The 20105-nt window shown below is 40.1% G+C and overlaps 1 protein-coding gene across 1 annotated transcript; it reads left to right on the top strand.

Annotated features, from left to right (window-relative positions):
• Positions 1 to 2150: 2150 nt before the first annotated feature.
• Positions 2151 to 11632, top strand: LOC131928241 (protocadherin alpha-4-like). The gene is made up of 3 exons (XM_059284196.1): positions 2151 to 4960; positions 8406 to 8529; positions 9252 to 11632. The coding sequence occupies exons 1-3, from the start codon at positions 2252 to 2254 to the stop codon at positions 9983 to 9985; spliced, it is 3567 nt and encodes a 1188-aa protein (XP_059140179.1). The 5' UTR covers positions 2151 to 2251; the 3' UTR covers positions 9986 to 11632.
• The last annotated feature ends 8473 nt before the right edge of the window (positions 11633 to 20105 follow it).

The raw sequence follows: 20105 nt of genomic DNA on the forward strand, positions 1-20105 counted from the left end.
TTCACTTCTGCCAATACTTTTTGTATTGGTAATTACATTCTGTAGTAAATAAAGTATATTCTCCACTTCATCACCACCAAACTCCACCAATCCCAATACAAATTAACCCAACACTACCACAAGAGAACGGTCTAATTCTGATCTACTTTCTCGTATTTGTTTACGTTCACCCTAATAATTACCCCCCCCCCCCTCAAACACACACAATTGTGCATCGAAATTCACACGTTTATCTTTTCTTTCTTAAGTTTTTTTTGTGAAAAAAAGGCCTCCGTGCCTACTGTAGTTACCTTTATTGATTAAATTCAATAAATTGTTTTAAATGTTTATGGCCATTCACAATTCCTCTCGATGTACATATTGTGTACATGAATTTTAAACAGTTTAAAACATTTGAAACAAATGTCAGTTTAATTATTTTTTTCCCAAACCCATTTCAAGTGGGCTACGAAACAAATATTTATGACTGCAGGAGCTAATGGTTAAGGAAATGGCTTCAGACGTTTAAAATGTAAACACAGTAATGGTTAACGTGGCCGCGTTTTAATTTTTTTTTTTTTTAAATTTAATTGGGTTAGGTTGTGTACGTAACAGCAAGGGTAGTTTTAGCATAACTTTGCTTGCTATAATATAAAGTACGACACTAGATTGCATCAACAAGAGCTGAGTACCGTGTAGCATATGTATTGCTACTCGCTACATCAACAAAACTCGTCTTCGGGTTGTTTTTTTTTCCTTCTTCAGTTTAACTCTTATCCAGTGTCAAGCTTGTTCGGATCGCAATTTGATCATTGTTTACTTCTTGTTCTCTCCCCTTGTTTACCCCTGCTTCTCTCCCTTTGTCTAGATTTGTATATTTTAACGCAATAAAAGAGTTGTCTGACAGGAAGTCTCCGGTCGTACCCAGCACCACGTGACCATGCCACACGGCCGGCTGGTCGTCCGGAGGTTTACGTTTCCCGCCATCAACGAGCACTCTCGCTCATCCGCAGGCATCGAAGCTGGATTGCCGCCCTTGGATGGGCGAACCGCGGTGTTTACCTTTCAACAGGAAACGCCAGGATTTTCATTAAGGGGGAAAAAGTCGAGTTAAAATAATATTTAAAAGCTGGCCAATTTGGCTTGACGTCTGTTCTGGCGGTAATAGAGCCGGTGTTGGTGAGGGTGGGGTGTAGGGGGTAGGGGAGACTTAACGGCCCAAGAGATGAATCGCCTTGAACTGATTGTTAAAACGTCAGCCTTGCTCGGTGTCAGAGCCCACATGTGGTTTTTGAACACATGTGGCTTTCAAAACCACATCTTTTGTCTATCTACTTTCTTTAAACAAACTTACAAAGTCTTCAAAACAACCATTAAATATATTTGGGTATGTGATTTTAAAAAAAAAGCAAAATTTAACATACAGACATATCTATAATGCAATTATAATTCTTATTTATATTTATTAATTAACCTTATACTAGTATATGGTAAAACACATGTAGATTCACACGTCCAGATAACACACGTGTGTAAACTATTATACTAATATGCAGCAACATGCAGACACACATACAAACACACATGCATTCACTTCACAAACATCTGCTTACAGCACATGCATATACTCAGTTAAAAATACATTCCCATCTATTAAAAACAGTTTTAAAAAAAACGTTTATCCCCGTGTTCTTAACGCGTGCAGGATTATATAAATCCTTTTTTTAAGCTGGCCGTAAATCCTTAACCAACCGGGCCAGTCTCTCAAACAGTTGAGGTAAACCATTATTCACTAGCAGGGGTACAGTTGCCCCTGTCTGAGTGAATAGATATCTCTTGAGTGACACTCAGCCGAGGGCTTCACGTTTAGCCCCAAGAGTGAAATAGATGAAAAGATTGAATAAAATTTGACCACGAGCGAGAATCGACGGATTTGATTTTTTTTTTTAATTGTCTTAAGTGATGAAGCGATATGTCTTTTGGAAAAGTTTAGTGGGCTTGAGAAGTTTATGGCTTGAATTTTTATTTACAGGAAGCGGTTAAGTTTTTTTTTTTAAATAATATAGGCCTACTAGTTTGATTTAATTAATGTAAGATTTATTTAAATTTGATTTAAATTTTTGTTTTAATGTTTTGATTTATTTTAGTTTTTTTTTTCGTTTCAGATTTAATTAAAAAAAACGAAAGATGCTTAAAATTTCTACGAGAGGATCTTAAAGAACAATTTTTTTTTAAAAAAGTTGTTAGAAACTGTTAGGATCAGAGACTAAAAATGGCAGTCACGTGGTTGGGTAAACTTGGTCACGTGTGTCTTCTCATCACGACGTTGACGTCAGCGTTGGCGCAGACGAGAAAAAATATAATATTCAATTTTCTAGAGGAGTCCAAACCGGACACTCTGATAGGCAACGTGGCTGAGGAGAGCGGGCTGAGAAATGAGGTCACGCCGGAAGTGTTTGCCGGGCTCAAGTACCAGATCCTCAGCTCCGACGGGCTGCGGATCTCCTCCCTCTTCACCATCAACAGCAACACCGGCGCCCTCTTCACCAACGCCAAGATCGACAGGGAGCAAGTCTGCGACACGTCTGCCCTCACTTGCCAGCTGCAGTTTGACGTCACGGTGAAATCCGACGTTTTGGTGATCAAGATTCTGAACGTGGTTGTCGTTATTGAAGACATCAACGACAACGCACCCTCCTTCCCGAAAGACAACCTGCAGTTAAATATTTCTGAAAGCGCGCCGATCGGAACTGAGATGTCACTTTCCGGCGCCATCGATAAAGACGTGGGGTTAAAATCTGTAATTACGTATTGGATGAACAAAAACGAGGTGTTTGACCTACGAGAGGAGAAGCTTCTAGACTTTTCTATCCTGAAGTTGGTGCTGCGACAGAACCTTGACCGCGAGACTAGAAGCCTGTACAACTTTCTCATCTACGCCAAGGACGGTAACTCTAGCTCGGCGCTGACAGGAACTCTAGCAGTGACAGTTAACGTTCTTGACGTCAATGACAACAGCCCGCAGTTCAACTCCACGGCGTTTAACTTCACCGTCCAAGAAACCGCAGACATTGGCACTCTTGTCGGCGTCATCAGCGCCAGCGATAAAGACGCCGACGAGAACGGAAAAGTCTCTTACCAGTTCAGCTCTCTCACCTCCAGCAAAGTCCTGCAGACTTTTAACCTTGACCCAACTTCCGGCGCCATCACGGTCAAGGTCAGTCTGTTATACGAATCCCTGGAGAAGTTTCAAGCCGTGGTTGAGGCTAAAGACCAGGGAAGTCCAGCTAGGACGTCTCAGGCCGTGCTGATCATCAATGTCTTAGACGTCGGCAACACCCCGCCCAAACTTTTCCTCACCCTCGCTGACCCCCTGCAGCAGACCCGCACCGTCCTTTCAGAAAACCTCCCCGTGGGGTCCTTCATCGGGACCCTCAAGTACCTGGACAACGACGACGGGGATAACGGGTTGGTCAGCTGTGTCAGCACGTCTCCGCAGTTCGTCCTACAGCCGCTTGAGGAGCACGGGTTCGCTATAGAGATCCAGAGCGCGCTAGACAGAGAGGCCCAGCAAGAGATGATCGTGGTTCTCAAATGCTCGGACATGGGATCCCCCAGCTTGACCTCATCGGTTAACTTTACCGTAAACCTTCTAGACGTGAACGATAACAGCCCGGTGTTTATTAACTCCCCGTACACGGTACACGTCAAAGAAAACGTCGAAAAACTTGCAAACATTCTGAAAGTCAGCGCAGGCGATGCGGACGAAGGTATAAACGGAGATTTCAAATTCCAGCTTTCTGTGAACTCCAGCAATGCTTTCACCATCGACCCATTCACCGGGTGGGTTTCCCTGCAAGCACCTGTAGACCGGGAGGTCTCTGACGTCATACGCCTGACCGTTCTAGCTACTGACCTGGGAACCCCACCGATGACCGGAAGCGGAACTGTTTTAATTTACGTCGATGACGTCAACGACAACCAACCGGAAATTGTCCGGAACGAGTACAGTGTCCGAGAAAACCAAAACCCCGGAACTTTTGTGGCGCAGATTGTGGCGTCAGACAAGGACGACGGCATCAACGCCGTGTGCAAGTTCCGTTTGATCACCGATCCTTCCGGAAGCTTCGCCGTCTCGGAGTCAGGAGTCATCACGACCAGCAAATCCTTTGACCGGGAGTCAGTTGACCATTACCTCATCACCGTCATGGTCCAGGACTCCGGTACGCCCTCCTTCAGCTCCACTTCCACCCTCACCATCGTCGTCGCCGACGACAACGACCACACCCCACAATTTCTCTACCCCGTCCCAGGGAACGATTTCATCAACATCAGCGCCAGCCTCTCCCCCGGGTCCATCATAGCTAAGGCCGTCGCCGTGGACGGGGACACCGATCAGAACGCTAGGCTCCTGTACATTATCGTCGAAGGCAACCCGCTTAACATTTTCAACATCGACAACTCAACAGGCACCATCTTCATCAACAAACCCATGACAGAAAGCCGGGAGACAGAATACAGACTAACAATATCCGTTCAAGATGGCGGCAGCCCTCGCCTTTACAATGACAGTTTCCTGTTTATCAAGATCGACTACACCAACGTAACCGTTTTAAGCGAGATGGCTAGCATGGACCAAAAATACGTCATCATCGCTGGCATCATCGCCGGGATAACCTTCATCATCGCCGTTATCGTTGTCGTTATTATCCTAATCCTGAGACGCACCGATCAAGCTAGGTGTCCCGAAGCTGCATACAAAAGCAAAGACCCTCCGCATAGACACAGCCCCTTGTCAAAGGAAATTCCCGAACTGAATCTCAATGGCGTGCACGACTTCAAGATCCGCAGCCCCGACAAGGAGGTGGAATTCCCGTTTAGTGGACAGAAAGGTGCGGACACCAACACGTCCTTTGATTGCCATCAGAAGCTCTCCGGTAATCAGCCATCAGGCATGAACCTGGACACTTTCTTTCTAGAGGTAAGTTTTTTTTTTTTTTGACCTGTCTAAATATGACTTATTTTACTTGACGTATTCCCGTGAGAAGTTATGGACTGCATTGGCTAAATATGCTCATATTGCGTTGGATTTACTTATATAGTCTTTGTCCAAACAAGAACTATCTGCTTGGCAGCATTTGTATGAATTTGGACTTTTCTTTCCTAGATGTGTTAACATCCCGTGCTAAAGAGCCTTATCTGCCCGGGGGTTCGAACTCGGGGCTTTTGGAGTCAGTGTTACGCTCTCCCGCTCGAACACGCCGATCTCGTTATACAGTTGACTGGAGTCTTGTTGTCAGACTCTCGTCTTGTTGCCATAGCAACACAAAAACGCTACCTCTACATCTTTCTATACACCATACAGTAAAGGAAATCGCACAACTCTCTCTTTTGAAAACTTTTTTTATACAACTCCGAGCCTGAAGGGGGTTTTCCGCTGTCGTTTCTGTTAAAACAGTTCACCAATATAAACCAGTATTGTGTACATTTACACGTACCACGATGCCGCATCCTGATAAGGAGCCCAGAAGATGTTTAGCACGGTTGCTATTAGCAACACAGTCCGCCCCGATGACCAGCGACAATGAAGGGCCATAATCGATACCCCGCACGATTTGTTAAGCCTTGATCAGAGGACAATTTATTGACTCGTGTTTTGCCGATAGCTGATGAAAGAGTTTAGTCTTTGTCGTCGTAGTGACTGGAGTTCTGTCACTAGCGAGGGCTCTCAAAGACTTGCAGGAGCGAGACGAGAAACAGGATGCCTGTTATAGAAAACATGCATCGCGCCTGATATAGAAAGAGGGAAAAAAAATTACGTCACATCCTCTCATCCAGTCTACCCACTACATCCTCACTCCACGCTTCGATGATTACAGTTTTTATTTCAATAAAGATCGTTGAATGGCAGCCATGTTTGTTTTGAAACTGCCAGCAACTAGATAGTTATCTCAAGTTATACTATCTTGAATTATTCACTATGTTAATAGTAACAACAAACTGTAATAAAAATAACTTAAGCTCGTCTCAATAGAGGGTCCCATTCTGTCTAGAGCTTAATCATCCATGCAAATCTATAGAGTAGGTAAAGTGTGGGTCCCTTGAAACCCATTCTAGCATTAGCTAATCATCCATGCAAATCTATAGAGTAGGTAAAGTGTGGGTCCCTTGAAACCCATTCTGGCATTAGCTAAATATCCACGCAGATCTATAGAGTAGGTAAGTGGGTCCCTTGAAACCTATTCTGGCATTAGCTAAATATCCACGCAGATCTATAGAGTAGGTAAGTGGGTCCCTTGAAACCTATTCTGGCATTAGCTAAATATCCACGCAGATCTATAGAGTAGGTAAGTGGGTCCCTTGAAACCTATTCTGGCATTAGCTAAATATCCACGCAGATCTATAGCGTAGGTAAAGTGGGTTCCTTGAAACCCATTCTGTCTTAAGATAAAGCCCAACTCTACGACGTTCATTGTCACATTAAAGATGTTGCTTCCAAAGTGATTAGGCCTACATTAAGTTATAAATTCTACAATACAATTGTTAATCGTTGGCCCCGTAAACCTATTCTAGTCTAAACTAAACCACACCATCTTGCCTAATTTAGAGGATCTCCTTAACGCCCCCTCCCCAATACCCTCCTATACCGCTAAATCTGAAGGGTGCGGCCACCTTTTCTAGCCAGAAAGGGGAGGTCACACACTCAGTACTACGCTAATCTATTTCGCACCGAGGGCTATTCGTGAAATCTGTTTGATAAAAACGTATGATAGATCACCTGGATCAGGGCATGGTCACCAGCCATCGTCTCAGGCCTCGGAGGGGTCTCTCACGACTTTAATGTTAAACAACAGTTTTCGTTCACGACGTGGTCCTTTGTTGAATAGGTGGGGGTTGGTTTTTTTTTTTTTTTTTTTTTTTTTTTTTTTTTTTTTTTTTTTTTTTTTTTTTTTTTTTGCAGTCACTGAACTGAATATACCGTAAGCACTAATCAACATAAGTATGTTTTTCATCGATTTGAATATTAGAAAGAACAAGACAATCGTTCTCGGTAACTAGAGTCCTGTAGGGAAAATATCGAACCATTTTAGCGTTCTCGTTTACATAATCAAATGTTTCAAATAATCATATCATATTTCTAGAAGGTAGTAATCACATTATTAAAATAACACAAGCACTCTTAAAACAAATGTAAAAAAATATCTATGGCAACTAACACAATAGTTCTTCGTCTGAATAAATTCGTTTGGGAAAAAAAAATTAAAATATTTAGGCCTGCGTTAAAGAAACTCAATTCTATAAAATATAAGAAAAAAAAGTGAATTTTGTTTTTAAATTTACAAAAGCCACTGGCATGGGAAAAAGAAAATCCTCGACTACCTACTAGCCTAGGGGTACAGAAACTACTGATGTGTGAAAGGAAATGCACTGGACAAAAGAACTAAATCGGGGTTTTGTTTACCTCTGGTCATGTCAACAACGGGCCACTCCATTAAAAGGTTTACCGTAATCGAGCAGCTACGCAGTGAATATAAAAATTGATTTCTGATCAGGCTACATCGGCCGTCTTTATGAGGAACAACAATCAAAGGGGAAGCAACTGATGGTATTGACAAATTATTGATGAACTCGCGGTGCCGAGAGGTAGATTATTCATGTTCTAGAAGAAGGGGGAGGGGCGCGCCATGGTAAACTAGAGAGTAGGTGAGAGTTCTAGCACTTACGGTCACATCGCCAACAAATTCACAAGAGACGATTTTTTTAAAAAAACAACTACCGATTCCGATTGAACGTGAAATACACTGTTTTAATACGCCCTTAAATGTTAGTATAACTGTTATTTTGTGTTGGCTTCATTTCAAGAACTTTAAGAGAGGAAACGGATTTTTATCGAAAAATAAATTGAAACAACTTCCTCTGGCAATACAGTTTTGTAATGAGGGTTTTTAAAATGATAGTTTTCCTGTTAGAGTTATGACTATGATACGGGTTAGACTAGAACGTCTGTTTACCTGTTGGTCAAGGGGTACGGCCAGGCTTTGGATTGGGCCAATGGTACAGGTTGCGAGGTGTTAAAGAGTGTAAGAACAAAAAAATCTGCATCCCCTGCATACTTCCCTGATTTCCATTATGGTTATTTTGTAACTGACTACCGGGAAAAGTCGTCGGGTAACCGGTTATAGCAATAAAAGCCAGGTATAATATTGCATAGCTGCTAATTATGCATCGGATATAATATTGCATAGCAGCTAATTAATTATGCATCCAATATATTGCATGGCATCTAATTAATTATGAAGCACCGTCCCTGCATATGCTGATTAATAAAGCACCTTTTTAAAAGTTCTACAGATTTTTTAAATACATAAACTTATCAAACTTGGCATAAACGTGAGCACTGATTCATGTCTTTCTCATTTCTCCAGGGACGACCAAGGTTCACCAGCGAAGACATCCGGAGCGACACTTCCGGTGATACAGTTGCCAGCGACAGTGGTCGAGGCACCAGCGACCGTAGTGCCAGCGACACCGAGGAAGTCTCTCCTACAGGTACACAAGGGATTTTTTTTTATTCTTGAAGAAAAATTATGGGTTTAGGCTATTCTCTTAGGAAACTGATGGGTTTAGGTTAGTACTGTAGAAAAATGTTGGGTTTAAGTTAGTTCTGTAGAAAAATGATTGGTTTAGGTTAGTTCTGTAGGAAACTGATGGGCTTAGGTTAGTTCTGTAGAAAAATAATGGTTTAGGTTAGTTCTGTAGGAAACTGATGGGTTTAGGTTAGTTCTGTAGAAAAATGATTGGTTTAGGTTAGTTCTGTAGTCTTAGGGTGTAGGCTGTGGTATTATTTCGTATGTAGGCTTGTTGGTAATTTGTACGTTCTTTTGAGGTAGAAGAACTAAAGTAGCTTTATAAACACTCGATTCTGGGCCGAAATTTCAACTAATGTTAACGAATTTTAAGGTTCTACACCAGATCTTCGATTTTTTCCCCGTCCTATACACTATTGTAGAAGTAACAACGCACTTTAGGCCTTAGATAAAAAGAAGCTAGACCTGTATGATGGATACTTTCTTAGTTTTCGATCTTCGATCTCTAATGCTGGACTATTGTCTAAGGTTTCCTTTCACGCGTATTCTGGACGAAAACAATTAAATAGCTATACAGGTGTACATGCTGTATAAAGCTTTATATATAAAGCTAAAGGCTGGTCTTAGTGACGTACTTAAAAAATGAATTAAAAGTTATTTTAAAATGTTTTTTCTCTCTCTCAGGATCCCCTCCAGTTCCATACAACTCTGGTATGATCAACCTACCCCGTGTACCCCCAAGAGACCCGGTAGCGTTTGGACCCCCAGCTACCAACCAGCACACCACCTTCGGCTACCCCTACCCCAGCGACGCCGCCCAGTACAAAAACGACCTGGCCCGGGCCAACCGGATGTACGGCTCCTACAACGACTTCAACAAGCCCAGAAAAATGCCCAGCAAAGTCCGCTTCTCCGACGACGAAGCCAGTATGGACCGGTCTAGGGAGATCCAGCATCCGGTGACCCACAACCCTGTGACCCTTAACCCCGCCGCCAACCAATCCCAACAGGCGTTTGATAACAAGAAATTAAATTCTTACATCAACACTCAAAAACAAACCCCTGGGTACGGGGTTCTTTTCCCACCTCTTGCCAACCCGTCTCAGCCAATGAGGCCGCAGTATTTAACATCACGTGACAACAACAGCCAACCAAACACGATTAAGGTGCCTTTAAGCCGGGACGCCATCGCCAAACACGACCGGCTCCAGAACAGCAGCAGCAGCAACAGCAAACCACGCCCCCCAGCTGCGCAGAACAGTTATCCTCTGCTGACGCAGCACCAGCAGTACACGCATGCGCACCACCGGTTGTCCACGCTGAACCACAGCATGGATGAGGAGGACGACGATGGTTCCACGACCACTTCCGGCAGCTACGCTATTGATGAACGCCTTAACGGTTCTGTGGAGTGTTAGCCCGTCTAAAAATAGACGGTCACGTGTTAGTCAACCTATAAATAGTTATCTATAAATAAATGTTAGTCATGTGTGAGTGCTGTTTGTCTGAGTACTTGATACATGTTTAACTTGTTATTCATTTTGGAAAGAAGTTAAGAAGTACTGAGTAAGTAAAGTACTCAGTCATTAATTGTATATCAAAATCTAGCATCAACTCGTATGTGTACCTTGTATGTGTACCTTGTATGTGTACCTTGTGTGCCCGGTGTTCAGATGTTCATTCATCAGATGTTCATTCACGTGTCTTGCATGTCTGTCTTGTTGTATTCATGTGTCCCTCTGTGTTCATGTACATCCCAGTTACTGTGTGTCTTGAGACTATGATATTCTACACTTTCCAACAAGTCCAATTTGCTGTGTTGGTTGATATGCTAGTATGGTGTAATAACATATCTTAAAATTTTGGTTGTTCTTTATACTTTTATTATACGTGTTTTATAATTGCTTTTTGTTTTGCCTGTGAAAATAATATTTATAATCGTTTTATATGAGACGTATGTTAAATTGCTACTTAATATTTCGCATATTGATATATTGTTTTCGCTTATTTATCAACCAACATATGAAACTACTTGTGGGGTTATAGAGCGAGTAGTAACTAACTAACTCTTTATCTAAAACACGAGTCCACTAGCAACATGGAGCTTAAAGGCTCCATAGAAACGCACGTAAAAGGTTTTACAGATGTGTTAGTTATTTCCCTTGTTTTTTTTTCTTAATAACCTCCCTTGCTTTTTTCTGTTAAAATTCAGTCATTTTTCGTTGTTGCATTTAAAATGTTGTTACTATTAAAGATATGTATAATAAGATGGTGATTGGGTGAGAGAATTATGTTGACATACTTGAGCGAATTTGGGGTTGAAATTGTATGTGTGATTATTTTGAGAAACGAGTTATGCGATGTTGTAGTAGTATACCTGAATGTGGGCTAAGTTAATGTAGAAATGTAAATATGGGTTGAAGCTGGGTATATGAATAAGCGCTGTGATTGAGAATGTTAAATGAGATGAATGAATGCATGCAAGATAGCATCCTGGTTTACGTAAAATATTCTTCAATTTTGCATTATTAAATCACATTTTTTTTTTTGCAATAGTACTTAAATGATTGATCACAACATTGCTTGTTTTAGTTTCAAAAGCACACGTTGCTAGATATATATTTATAGCCAACAACTAACAGACACTTTACAGCAATGTTGTACACCAATGCCTTGTCACTTTTACAGTAAAACTGTCTCAAAATGCCATCACATATTCATTGAACCTGATATTCAGATTCTTGTACTAATGTTAATTAAATTAATAAATTTAAAAAAAATGTAAATATGTGACATTAAAATAAAGTGTGTACATATTTGTATACACATTTAGTTTGACATCAAATAATTAAAAACATCGTGTACATAAATAATACCTTAAGCATGTTTGCTGTATTATATAAATATAAATTTCTGATGTTTCATACTGTAAATATATAATGTGTAGTACTTAGCTTCTCTATTAATTAATACACAAAAAATGAATGTAATACAGTATTGTTGAGCCTGTATGTGAAACCTTATTTACTTGACCTACTGGCTTTGTTATTAAAATATGATCCAAATTTGACAAGAGGAGTTTTTGTTTACTTCAATCTGTGTTTAGTGTCGCAATGTGGATGTGTTTAGGTCATGTAGGGAGTGTGTAGTTTGCTAGCTCAGCAACATCCACAGTGTGCTAGGCCTAAACTATACTACCACATACGTATGTTTTCAACGACTACTTTAAAAGTGTTTTGAATATTTTGCGTTTGAAAAAAAAGTTAACAAGAAAATGAATCCCAAAAGACAAAATTATATTCGTTTAAAAATGTAAGCCTAATTTCTATTGTTTAAATTAAATTTAAATGAAGTTTATTATGTAATAACCGAAAGGGCCGCAGCTAATTTTTTTGTTGTTGGTAACCATTAACAATATCTCAAACATCACTCTCTCAATAGGAGAAAAATCACGTAATTCAAACTTGCTTTGTGAGGAAAATTTAAAAGTAGCGAAAAGTTACAATTTAACAAAAATAGTATTCAAAAGACATGTCAGCTGACACATATCACATGACTTGCTCAACCAGCTGGACTAAACCTATCGCCGTTTGCTAATAGAACTCAGTACTAAGCAGACCTGGATATGACACGGGCTAATTAGCTGTTCGGGAATCATGTCGTATTTGTATTTTCCATTGCCAAAAGCAATTATTTCTTGGAGGCAGAAGTACGATAAGCTAAAGGAATGGAAAGAAAATCTGGTCCATATGACCATACCCCCCCCCACCCCCCAGACTGCTGACCAAGTGACAGCTACAAGGGGCGGGAGACGTGGGGATTGACAAGATGACCTCGGTGGGCGGACGATTTCAAAGATGGGAGAGAATCCAAGTTTGTTTTCTTCCGGTGTCACCTATGTTTACCTTCCATCATACGTTGAACGACTTATCTCCCCGTATGTTTTTTTTTAAAGCAGCGATTACTAAACTTTCTGGCACTTGTTCTTCAATGAACGATTTACAGGCTTGTATATTTAGCATGCATGAATAAAATTGACTATAAATCGTATTAATTAACACTAAATGTTGGACCAAAATAGATCATATCCAGAGTTTCTTCCAGGCATCTCTTCGGAGGGGCGAAGTCCCCACCCCACCCCGAAGTAAGTCTACCCCCCCCCAGAACGGAATGGAATTTATATAGAAAATATATACTTTTTGACATAGTCCGCCCCCCCCCCCCCCCGAAATTTTCAAGCCCCTCCTCCCCCCCCCCCCCTTGGAGAAAAAAAAGTATGGAAGAAACACTGATTATATCATTGAATGCTTTGCTCTTAAATGTGACGGAAAAAGGTTGCAAAGACGGGGTGGGGGGGGGGGGGGGGGGAAATGGGGGGGGGGGGGGTCAATACTCTATTAAAGTTGGCACTTGAAAATGATCAAAAGGAAGAAGAAGGTCCATCTAAAATACACCGACTAGCGTATAGTCTTGGTTGTGACACCCAGAGGTCAGTAAACAGGATGTCATCCACATACAGGATGTCATCCAGATTTTTTTTTCAAGAGTTTGATCATTTATTTACTTCATTACAAAGCTATAATTAAAGTTCTCAGACCAGCAGGTGATGCTCTACCAGCAGAGATGTGAGTTGGCTGTGTCACTTGTAGATGAGAGAGGTTGGCAAAGTCAAGAGCATGTGGTGCTATAGGTGGTGCTCTAGGTTATGCTCTACCAGCAAAGGTAGGGGTTGCAAATGAGGTAGGTTGGCAAAGTCACGAGCCTTCAACATCTCCTTTGTATCTGGATCAATCTCAGTTATGTTAAGTTCCAGGGCTGATACCCCAGTGACGTAGTTATCTTTTCTCTCTTTCTTCTTCTTGAAGTTGAACAGAGATGTTGCGAACTGGGCCTTTCTGGATCCTCTTCATCAAATGTGTAACAAACCCAGCAATCTTGTTCCTGAGCTTTTTGCTTGGTATAATGGCAATGTCTTCACATACTCTCTTGTTAGAGTGAAAATCAGTAGTGAGCCTGGTGTATTATTTTTCAATGGCAGCCTTTTTCAATGTTTTGGTCCTCACACACTGCGATGCAATAATAAGCAGGATGTCATTTATTTTAATTTTTTTTCATTTTTTAAAAAGATTTATTCAGTGCAGCATGACATTAAAAGAAAAACCCTAAAATCTTGCCCCCCCCCTACAAGTGTTTTATTCTTGCTTCCTCATGATCCACCATTCCACTGGATGTAGTCAATACAATAAAGCCAAACTGCATGGAGGGAAGAAGGTTGTTGGTCCACTTTTCCATATCTCTGATGTAAACATCAAACCTTGGACTTACCACACCACACTTATTTAATCTGCCAGTAAGATTAACAACAATTTTGCCGCTCCTATGATCATCTATCTGTTCGAATTCTCCAATGTAAATATGTTTCATCATTACACCAAGGAATTTAACTATCACTTATGATGCTGGCCTTAGTAGCACTTGGCGCTTTCCACGCTTCTCAGCTTTATTTATTTTATTCCAGTAAATCTAGTTTGTTTAATTTTACAGACGACATTCCTTTGTTGCAGAACCCATGTATGTCTAGGCTTAAATCATCTGCTTAACAAGAGCATCAATCGTGGTGTCCCTGAAGCCATAGTCACCACCATCATTGTAGTGGTTGTACTTGCGACGCCATCCTCCAAGGGGTGAGGAGAGATTGTAGGGCCAAAGGAAGTTGGAGGCATACTTGAAGTTTGAGCCAACAGTCAACACTTCATGGATCAAATCTTCAATGCAAATCATGTTCTGGGCGCCAAGTTCCTTTTCAATAATGGAATTGTCAGTCGAAGGAATCCTTTGGTGGTTGACTTTTCCATAACCTCTCTTGTAGATGAGCTCAAGTCAGAAAAAAAAAACAAAAAAAAAAAAAGTCAGAAGCTTTAGAGATGATTAAAACGATGGCGATGAAGGGAAATTGAACTATATATAACAACGATTGATATACAATGATACACTTAAAATAAATAACTCTAAAGAAAGAAAACTGTGTTCTATTATAGGATATAATCATATTGAAAATTTTAAATTGATTTTGAAAAATTAAATTTGAGCATTTCCAATAAGAAATATAAAATATGTTTATTTATGTTATTGTTTCATATTTCGCAATCGTCTTGCGGGGCATGTTAGATTATTCTGTTGACTCTACCTATTAAAATATAAGTTATTTCCCTTACAGCCATATTTACAAAACTGGATGAACGAATATGGGAGACAATGTATTGTATTATGTTTAGTAGCGAAAATCTGCAAACATGTCACCCATGTATTTGTTGTTCTCTCCCCTGTACAAATGTATTCCAATGTTTGAAGGAAAAAACATCTTAATAGGCCCACTAATTAGTTGCGAATTGTTGTGGGGTGGGTGCTGCCTCATCAGGCAGAATGTGCTTAGATCAGATTTAGATGTAGATCTAGTATTTTATATATCTTAAAGACAAAAAGAAGGCAATCAAAACCAAGTAGAGGATTGTTCGGGACAGTGGCGTAGCCAGGATCGTCTCAAGGGGGGGGGGGGGGGGGGGGTTCCAATTTTTCCGGGGACAAACTTTCGATTTGCATCCCCCCTCAAACTTTCGATTTGCACCCCCCCCCCCCTCAAACTTTCGATTTGCACCCCCCCCCTCAAACTTTCGATTTGCACCCCCCCTCTCAAACTTTCGATTTGCACCCCCCCTCATACTTTTTCTATATAACGAGGGGTCTATGGGGGGGGGGGGGTTATGACCCCCCCCCCTAACCCCCCCCCCCCCTGCCTACGCCACTGGTTCGGGAAGAAGGAACCAAAACATCGAACAGTTGGGGAAACTGTCACTGACAGGTCAAAATAAAATCTTTTGTCGGGCGGTAGAGTCATATGTCATACATGTGACATAGTTTACCGTTTTAAGTTGCTCATAGGATTAGTCTGATTGTATAGTAACTCATCAATTTTAATTTTTAACGTTTTCCTGTAATTATATTTTAATATTTTTTTATACAGTATTGAATATATGAACTAGCTCAATCACGTCAGCATTATTTTATTTTACAATGCTTTTTAACTTTCCAAAAGATTTAAAACCAGGACTCGACACCGTATACAGCTCTTTTTTACGTTCAATGGTACGGAGTGGTCTAGCGGTAGAGAGCTGGACTGCTAACCCGTAAGTCTCGAGTTCGAATCCGGGTTCAAGTAGTAGACCGTCCTTGAGTCCACCTAACTCACGTTAGGGAAAGTAAAGGCGGCTGGGCATAGTGCTGACCACACTATCTCCTCATATGCCGAGGTCACAGAAACAAGTGAACTCTACTTCACTTGCCCCATGGACCGTCAGGTTTGAAAGGGAAACTTAACTTTACTTTTTTTTATTACGTTCACTAAGTATGTTTATTTTTTATTTTTACGGCTGCTTTGATGGCAAAACCTATAAATACATCCATGTCAACAATAATGATGGAAGGATTCTCGTCAATTTGGTCATGTCCACTTGATCATGCATTTTATGATTCACTAGTTTATTCACGGCACAAACGTAGATTCCAATGTTTGGAAAAGATCCGAATAGGCCCACTAACGAGTAGTCAAGTGTAGAGAGTTGAATACAAGCATCGTCAGGCACAAAGTATTTAAGGTAATCGATTACCGTTCCAAAAAAAGACTACGGCCAATCTAGATTTTAATTTATATTTTATATATTTTAAAAGAGAGAAAAAGACAAAACGAATGCGATCAAGACCACTAAGGAGGCTTGTCTCAGAAAAGTGAACCAAATAAAAAATCGAACATTTGGGGAAATATTCTCAGACTCTGAATACATTTATCGGTGGTCTTTGTGTTATTGAGGCGATTGATCATACAGGGTGCTTGCTGTGTTTACCAACACGCCCATCTTCGTGGCTGACTGAACTATATAGCTTTCTCGTTTTCATTTAATAAATAGTCATTATACATTAAGTATCTGAGTTGTTTCCCTTTAACAAATTATAGTATGTTATATGGAAGATAATTAAAAACATTTAGCACCGCATATCTTTAATTATGGCATATTATCACATTTTTTTTCGTTAGCGGTCTTTCCTATTATTACCCTCTCATCAGGGGCGGAACTACTATACTATATAGGTGGCCCGAAAAAGAAATTTTGAGGGGAGAGGGGGGGCAGAGTTTCTTCCAGGCATCTCTTCGGAGGGCGAAGCCCCCCCCCCCCCCCCCCCGAACGAAATGAAATTTATATAATTTATATAGAAAATATATACTCTTAACAGTGTCCGCCCCCCCCCCCCCCGAAGAAAGTCTACCGCCCCCGAAAATTTCAAGTGCCCCCCCCCCCGGAGAAAAAGTCTAGTAGAGACACTGTTCATGCATTCTATTATTCTATTATACTCTTAACCAACCCACAGTTACAAATTAGTTACAGCTTAATTATAACTATATGTCTATAACATTTAGCATACGACATACATTAATGGGCCTCGTAATACTAAAAAGAAAAGCGTGGATCGCTATATTATGTATTGAATGCCTTGAATTCAAGAGGCGATTCACTCTTTTATTTTTAGTTATCTAAATATTAGTTAATGATTATATATTCAAAGACAATTAGTTATTTTTCCTTTGCATCGTATTAATACAAAAAAGCTTGCTATTAAAACATTGTTATTCATTTTTTTAGTTCTTAAAAAATTGTAGTACAATAGAGTTGCTTGACAAAAAACAACTGCGCACTAAACGAACAAGAAAAATGTATGATTGGGCGTTAAATAGCACTTTAACATAGAACATATTGTTGTTAAACCAAGAAGGTTTGTATGTAGTCTTAACTCTTTTAGAGATTTTAGGAATATGTTTGTCATATATAGTATAGAAAATACGCAGCCATTCAGAAATGGCAAGATCGGGACAATTATAATTGTATACATTGCAGAAGGGGGCAGCCAATAAATCCGAAAGAAAAAGATTTTCATTAAATTTTCTAAAAGAGCGATAACTTATAGTTATGTGTTGCCGCGAAGGTACACATAATCTTTTTGTCGAAAAAGTACAACAAACAGGGAAGTGATCACTAACACCACAAGAGGGGACACAGACCTCTATTAGGTTGCAGTCAGGTGATGCGTATATGTGGTCAATTATTGTACTAGATTTATCATTTACCCTGGTAGCCGTGTGCACAAATTGTTTAAGATTCAAAGAATTAATAATATCTTGCCAATATCCTTGAGGTTTTAATAAATTTATATTAAAATCTCCCAATATGATATATTCATTGTTAGTAGATAAAACGGTATCCATCATGGAGCAAAAACGATCATACCAATCCATGTTTTCACAGGGATTTCTATAAAGGAAGCAAATTAAAATTGCCGGATGGTGTTTGCTTTTTTCGAGTTCAATCCAAATACATTCTATATTGTCCGTTGACAGATCCATCCTGTACTTGAAACGAATTGAGGAGTGGACATAGACACAAAGGCCAGTTTCTTTGTGTAAGGATGGGTCTCGGCGTATTAGGTTATAATCAGAGACGGATATCTCAACATCATTTATAAAAGATTGTAATCGAGTTTCAGAGAAACCAAAGATATGGAAAGGATTGTTGGAATTGTTTAAAATTTTTAGAACTTCATGGTGTTTATTAAATATGTGGAAAATATTTAAATGGCCCAATTTTAGCCCACATTGTGAGGGCCAGGATGATGAAAATAGACAATGCATAAAGATAATAAAATATCAATGAATAAGAGATGTTATAAACAAAAATCAATATAATGAACTAATTAAACAGAATCAATATAATTGTCTTACAATTACACGCTTTGTCATCCAATAAACAAACACTCGCTGCTCTTCACACTGCCTTCACTATAATTAAAATAGTACAGTGAGCTAAACTAGTAAATAGTAAGTGAAAAAAGTTAGGTTCCAGGAAGGCGCTTAAGCGACAACATTAGAGCTTGATGAAGCAACAAAGGGCTAAAGCCCATTAAGTGATGTAAGCCTGGGCTAGAGTTCAATTGATCTGAAGATATTGTTGGAAGCAAATCAACAGTCGAAACCAAATCAGACGTTGTACCTTTTACGTTTGAAAGTTGCACATGGTCTTTATCTGTTAAGCTGACGGCTCTTTGGGGATACTTTATATTTTTAGCGAGAATGCTGCTTCCAATTTTAGTCAAATGAATACTGTCACTGTACAAGCGTTGTCTCGGGGCTCCTGACTTCGCAGTGAAAAAAGGTGTATTGTTTATAAAACAGTATTTATAACTAATGCAGAAAGATTGTAAAAATCTATTATTTATATCTATCAACTGCCTACCCTTGCCCCGACATGGGGGTACGATGGATGAAAATCGGATTGTTGCGTTGGGAAATTTGTGAGTGATACTTCTCACAATGTCTAGCATATTAGCTTGTGACAGCCTGACGTTTGATAGACTGTCGTTGACACCACAATGTAAGGTTACAGTTGTGGTATTAGAGTCACGTGATCGGCTACTAATAACGTCCCTAATTTTTTCAAAATTTGCCCCAGGCAGCGCTATTACCGATACACGCTCGTAATGATCCGTGGCCATTATATCAGGATGGAGACCTTTAAGTGTAGAGTCACCAAGGATCAGATGGTGTTTCGTTGTTTGGTTGGTGTAGGGGGCGGCGACATGTTGTGTGCTATCTCTATTAGTGGCATAGTGAGTAGAGCGTTGGACAACAGGGACATGAACAGCCTTGACCGTTGGGACGCTGTATTGTGTAGAATTGCTTTTAGTTCGTGGTCGTTGCAGGGTGCTGGGACTCGAATGTTCCGATGGTTTGATTCGCGCTCTGTCATCACGTTGTGTAATTTTAACAGGGATTGGGAACGGAGCTTCTTGCATGATGCCTGCCGATGTGATTTTTGTATCATTTATTAGTTGTTGTTGATTATCCTCACATGTTGAGGTGGATATTGTGCTGCAAGAGGGTTTCTTGGTTGTGAGGAGTTTCTTTAGTGACGCAGAAATATTTTCTTGATCAATCAAACGTTTCTTAAGGTTAACGTGTATATCTTTGCAGCTATGCACTTCATTAGATAGTCTCTTGACTTCATCCCTTAAGACAGCGTTTTCGACTCGGAGTTGTTCTAGTTGGCTGTTAAACAGCAATTTATCCGCTTTAAAAGCTTTTTTAACACAGGTGATCTCGTTAAGAATAAACGATCTTAAGTTATTATCCAGTTGTGTGGTTTGAAGAAATGATATTTTTGGACTAAGCAAATCAGTTGGTTGAGATAGGTTTGATGAAAATGTATAGTTATTTATAGGTGTTACACAATCTAACGGATTGGTATTGATCGTATTCTCCGCACATTGATTGTCACTGTTGGAAGCAGATATAATCATGGGCGGTGAAATAGGTAGCTCCAATACTCTGGGTGGGGACAGTGAAGGTGGTGGTGACAGTGATAGTGGCGGCGACATGGGTAGAGGCATGTCGACAGCTTTGTCTGTTGTAATTAGGTTATTTAGAATACAGCAAAA

This window comes from Physella acuta, unplaced genomic scaffold (assembly GCF_028476545.2).
Source record: "Physella acuta isolate Inbredline_101_S28 unplaced genomic scaffold, ASM2847654v3 ptg001479l, whole genome shotgun sequence".
In the NCBI taxonomy this organism is placed as follows: Eukaryota; Metazoa; Mollusca; class Gastropoda; family Physidae; genus Physella; species Physella acuta.